Genomic DNA, 6,000 nt, shown 5'->3' on the forward strand with positions numbered 1-6,000 from the left:
ACAACCTTCACATCAATCTTTTTAATTTTCTTTTCTGGTCATAAAAATCTGTCCTCTGATCCTCTTGCATTTTCCATCTCATTCCTGCCTATTCTTCTTCCTCCAGTAAAACTCTGTACAATCATCTACCTTCACTGCCACATCCTCCCTGCCGACAACCTTCCCTTTTCAGCGTGAGGCTTTGCAGGCTGATGCATGGAGGGAGGCAGACCCCCCTGAGCAGTCAGCCAGCTGCTCAAAGGGCCATCAGTTCTACCTGCAGGCACCTTGCCATGGAGTAATGGCTACAGAAACAAAGGAAGGGAGAAGTAATCACTTCTGCTCCTCTAAGAGTAAACAGAGCTTGTCAGCCAAGGCCAGTCACACTGCAGTGAAGAGGGACCTGAGCATTGGATCCCATGGTAACTGCCTCCTGACTGCCTCCTTTTTCAAATCATCTCATCTGAAACAACAGCAACATTCTGCACTTCAAACACTGTCTTTGTGAATGTTATTTCTTGATTCTCTTAATTACTGCAACCATTTGTTACAGCTTCATAGATTGCATCAGGTTGGAAAGGACCCTCTAAGGGCATCTTGTCCAACACCCTTGCAGTCAACAGGGACACCCCCAACTAGAGCAGGCTGCACAGGAACACAGCAAGGCTGAGCTTGAAGGTCTTCAGGGATGGAGCCTCCACCACATCCCTGGGCAACCTGTTCCAGTGTCTCCCCACCCTCACTGTGCAGAACTTCCTCCTGATGTCCAACCTCAATCTGCCCTGCTCCAGTTTCAAACCATTTCTCCTCACCCTATCTCCACAGGTCCTTCTGAACAGTCCCTCCTCAGCCTTCCTGTAGCCCCCTTCAGATATTGAAATGCAGCTCAAAGGTCTCCCTGGAGCCTCTTCTCCAGGATGAACAATCCCAGCTCCTTCAGCCTGTCCCCATAGCAGAGGTGCTCCAGTCATCTGATCATCTTTGTGGCCTCCTCTGGACCCTCTCCATCAGGTCCATGTCTCTCTTGTGCTGGGAGCTCCACAGCTGGACACAGCCCTGCAGGTGAGGTCTCAGCAAAGCAGAGCAGAGGGGCAGGATCTCCTCTCTCCAGCTCTGGCCATACTGCTTTGAAAGCAGCCCAGGCTGCCATTCACCTTCTGAGGTGTGAGTGCCCATTGCTGGCTCCTCTCCAGCTTTTCACCCATCAGCACCCCCAAGTCCTTTTCTGCAGAGCTGCTCTCAGCAGCACAAGATGCATTTAGAGCAATCTAGCTCTGCAGCTTGAAGCCCAAGTTATGTTTCACTGCTGAAACAACCCAGGGTACAGCAGATCATGGCCAGGCTGCTCCATACCAGCCCCTTCATCAGTGACTCTGCTCTATGCTGTACCCTGTACCCCTCTGGGCCCAGCCCTCTGCAGGACACCATGTGGCACCCAGGACCATGAGCTCTAATTGGTGCTTTCTCCTCATTTTCCCAGTTCAGAGCCTGCAATAATGACAGAGTTATGTTACAGATTGATCACTTTAAACATCACAGGCCAAGGCTACCTGCTGTATGGCCTGAGGCATGGAATGGTGGGGGCTGGGCTCCCCTCCCAAGGAACAAGTGGAAATGGCCTCAAGATGCACCAGGGGAGGTTTATGTTGGATGTTAGAAGAAGCTTCTTTACTTGAGAGGGTTCTCAAACCCTGGAACAGGCTCTCCAGGAAGGTGGCTGAGTCCCCATTCCTGGATGGAGTTTAAAGATGCAGAGATGTGGTGCTGAGGGCCATGGTTTAGCACCAGCCTTGGTAGAGAAAGAGAATGGTTGGACTGGATGATCTTAAAGGTCTTCTCCAACCAAAACAATTCTACAATTCTATAATGACATATGGAAGAACCAAGGGTGCCAGGGCAGATCAGGTCTTCAAGGACCCTCCTGGGTGGAGAGACTTGAATTCCCCCAGGTGGGATCTTGTTCACATCACCTATGGGGAGTACCTGAAACAAATTTTGCTTTAATTACAACTAATTACACTTAGGTTTAGTCTTGGAGATGATCAGTTATGTTTGCATCCAGTTCTGGGCTGCCCAGCTCAAGAGAGACAGGGAACTATTGGAGAGAGTCCAGCAGAGGCTATGGAGATGCTGAAGGCACAGAAGTATCTCTGTGAGGATGAAAGGTTGAGAGCCCTGGGGCTGTTGAGCCTGGAGAAGAGCAGCCTGACAGAGGATCTGATCAATGCTCAGCAAGAGATAAAGGACCTGTGGGGGGCAAGAGGCTGGGGCCAGCCCCTTGTCAGTGGTGCACAGGGACAGGCCAAGGGGCAAAGGGCACAAACTGGAAGCCAGGAGGTTCCATCTGAAGAGGAGGAGAAACTTGTTTGTTGTGAGGATGTTGGAGGCTGCCCAGAGAGGTTGTGGAGTCTCCTTCCCTGGAGAAATTCCAAACCCTGCTGGCCATTGTGCTCCTGGGCAAGCTGCTGTGGGTTGCCCTGCTTTAGCAGGGGGGCTGGACTGGATGATCTCCAGAGGTCCCTTCCAAGTCCCACCACTCTGCTTTCACAATGAACATGCAACATGAACAACTGGAGCACCAGGACGTGAGAACAAAGCAAGCACTAACCTACTGCTCAGCACAAATGAACCACAACTGTGCCTCAGATGCTAGGAAGATCCCAGACATACCACTTCTCCATTTTCCCAAGGGCAAGCAAGGGAAAGCTGACACTAAAGCTCACTTAATCGCCAAGACTCACCTTGGCAGCCTGACTAGTGTGTTTGGTTTTTTTTTTTTTTTTTACTGTGCCCAAAATCTGCTCTTTGGAAGAGGCTACAAGCCAAGTCCACAGACTACACTAACATTTTAATTCTCCCATAAATGCAATTAGCTTAAAGGGAGAAAAATGCTTAGAGAGAAACTCTCAGCAGCTGCAGAATCTGACATTTTCTTAGGGAAAGCAAATCAATACAGACCAGCCTGGGAATCAAACTTCCCATGTGCACCAGGAGACCACTGTTGAGTCTGCATTTTTGTCCCATGGATCAATCTAAGCCAACACTTTTCAATGTCATAATCCCCCCAGTTTAGGCACAGTCTACTGCATCTTTTGTTTTTGCATTTAGAATGCCATGGTCCTAACACTGCTGGGCTCTAGGAAATTTGCCATGGAGAAGATTTACACACCCAGGCGTTCCCTGCAGCGTGGCAGGGTGAGCACCATCAGCTTTCACCTGTGGGTCTGGTGAAGCACAGGTGCAGCCAGTAATCCAGCAGCACTGAGCTACTTACTGAGCTTTCACAAGCAGCATTCTGGCAGCCAGTCCAGTGAATTGGAACCAAAAAGAGAAACACAAAGAGGAATTCAGTTGTAACTGGATTCCATTTCCTTTACTATGGTTGCCTGCATACTGCTTTCTCTGGAGGACTTCTGGATGCAGCCAAGAAGACAACTGTGTCCTGGACTGCATCAAGAGGAGTGTGGCCAGCAGGTCAAGAAAGGGGATTCTGCCCCTTTAATCTGATCTGCTGAGACCCCACCTCTGATACTGCAAGCAGTGCTGGTGTCCCCAGCATAAGAAGGACATGGAGCTGTTGGGGCAAGTCCAGAGGAGGCCACAAAGATGATGCAGGTGCTGGAGCACCTCTGCTATGAGGATAGGCTGAGGAAGCTGGGCTTGTTCAGCCTGGAGAAGACTCTGAGGGGACCTCAGAGCTGCCTTCCAATACCTGAAGGGAACTATCAGGAAGGCTGCACCTAAGGGTTTCTAGATACAGAACAAGGGGAAAATGGTTTGAAGCTGAAGGAGAGCAGGATTAGAATGGAGCCTATGAAGAAGTTCTTCAGTACGAGGGTGGTGAGACTCTGGAAGGGGTTGCCCAGAGAGTTTGTGGATGTCCCCTCCCTGAAGGTGTCCAAGGCCAGGTTGGATGAGGCCTTGAGCACCCAACTAGTTGAGAAGAGTTGCTGCTCACGGCAGGGAAGTTGAAGTAGATGAACTCTAAGGTCCCTTCCAACCTGAGCCATCCTAGGATTCTATGATCTCATTTAGCTGCTCCAAGAAGCCCTTTGGAAGAGCTTTTATTTCTCTGCTGAGAACCCACAGGGCTTAGGAAAAGCAAACAGCTGGCAGAGCCAGCTGAAAAGAGAACATGAAGCTGAGTGATGGAAAGTTTCCTTAGGAAGCCTAGTTTTCAGAGGAGCCAAGTCATCTTATAGTCTCTAAACACCTATCTGTTCTCCCTGAAAACTGGGGTTGGACTATCACAAAGGCAATTTTCACTACAGGATCACTGTGCTTTTATCCTAAATCCCCTTTCTTTGGATTGAGTTCTGACTACTTGCATGCCCACAGCAGCACAAATAACACTTACATTCACGACAGACTCCTTGAATTTGATGTGCAGCCTGTAATTCGAAAGTGCAATGATGGCATCCTCTGCTCGGCCGACATACTCCGTGCTCTCTCCGTGGAGTTCGATGAAGGGGACCTTCAGAATGGGAAGAAAAACCTTTCAGAGACCATTTCCCCCCAAAAAAATATCTGTGTTCTGTGAGCAAGCACCCATGCATACAATATCATACAATCAGAATGAAACACTGCTGAGAACTCGGCCTAGCCAGAAGTGCTAGGAAAGAGAGTCTGGGGTGAGGCTGGTTCAGAGGTTAATTGCAGCCTTTGCTTAAAATAATTCTTTGTTTTTCTCTTCATTTTCCAGAGCTGTAAGTGCTTGGCTGGGGATAACAGGGAATTTGTATGAAAAACCTGAGCAAAATAATCTCACATTTTGGCAAGCAGTCTGAAAAGCCCCTTCATTTATGCTCTCACTTCTTAATGGAGAGTTGCCTTTCTATAAGGTTACTAAACTCATCCTAAAGCAGACAAAACGTCCAAGAAGAACAATCTTCCATGATCTGGGTGAGTGAATCAGGGGCACCTTCACTCAGCCTGCAGGTGACACCAAGTTGGGCAGGAGAGCTGATCTGCTGGAGGGCTAGAGGTTCTACAGAGGGACCTAGCCAGGCTGGACCAGCGGGCTGAGGCCAAGAGATAGGCCCTACACTTGGTGGGATGAGATTTAACAAGGTCAAATACCGGGTCCTGCATGTGGGTCACAACACCACCATAAATGCTCCAGGCTAAGGGCCAGGCACTGGAACAGGCTGCCCAGGGAAGTGGAGAAGTCACCATCCTTGGAGGTGTTCAAGAAGCTGTAGATGTGGTGCTTCAGGATACAGTTCAGTGGTCATGGCAGTTAGGTTGCAGTTGGACTCCATGATCTCAAAGGTCTTTTCCAACCCTAAGGATTCTAGGATTCTATGGTTACCTGGAGGTTCTCATCCTCTCGGATCAGCTGCTTCCTGGGAAAAATCTGGTTAGCCTGGATGCATTCAAGGCTGTGCTGAGTCTCTTCATCCTGAGAAACAAAATGTTGTGGTTAAGGTCAGCACTGAGGCTTGCTGCCTGCTTTCCCACACAGCAAACTATCAATGGCCAATGAAGAGCTCAGTCAGGATGCAGTGTTCAGACAATTCAGGTGTCAGCAACATATTACACTTTCAAAGAAGCACTCAAAACAACTGAATGTGATCTTAGAAACAGGCCTCCTTCCCACACCCTGATTAAGAGTGATTAAAAAGACAGACTTGTAATGGTATTAGGGAAAAAGTATTAGCCTAGTCTAGCACAACAATTAAGATTCAACAGCTCCACAGGGGTACATGAATTCTCTGCTGCTTTACAGATTTTAGCCTATTCTGCCCTGGAGCAGACCCTGCAAACTCCTCTTACTCACCATGACAGGCCCTGGATGGGAGGAGGAATCCTCGTCTCTACTCACAATGCTTGGAGGCTCTTCACTTCTGCTTAAAACCTGGAAGCCCAGAAAAGTGTAACCATGAAGTTAAACTCCTTTGCTGTTGGCAAACAAATACAAATTCACCTTTTAAAGACTGAGAACTCAGCTGTTAGAAAACCTGCAGAACTCAGCTGTTAGAAAACCTGCAGCTGGTGAATCACAAACACATGAGTTACAAA

General features: G+C 48.6%; 1 protein-coding gene across 1 annotated transcript in view; it reads right to left on the bottom strand.

Annotated features, from left to right (window-relative positions):
* MTMR3 (myotubularin related protein 3) overlaps positions 1–5,787 on the bottom strand; it is a 47,306-nt gene extending 41,519 nt beyond the window's left edge. Inside the window, exons 1-3 of the mRNA XM_054392875.1 lie at positions 5,759–5,787; positions 5,291–5,380; positions 4,337–4,453 (exon numbers count right to left, since the gene is read on the bottom strand). Of these exons, the coding sequence (XP_054248850.1) occupies positions 4,337–4,453; positions 5,291–5,380; positions 5,759–5,761 (210 nt within the window). The 5' untranslated portion in view covers positions 5,762–5,787. The remainder of the gene's footprint in view (positions 1–4,336; positions 4,454–5,290; positions 5,381–5,758) is intronic.
* Positions 5,788–6,000: the final 213 nt, after the last annotated feature.

This window comes from Indicator indicator, chromosome 26 (genome assembly GCF_027791375.1).
Source record: "Indicator indicator isolate 239-I01 chromosome 26, UM_Iind_1.1, whole genome shotgun sequence".
NCBI lineage: Eukaryota > Metazoa > Chordata > Aves > Piciformes > Indicatoridae > Indicator > Indicator indicator.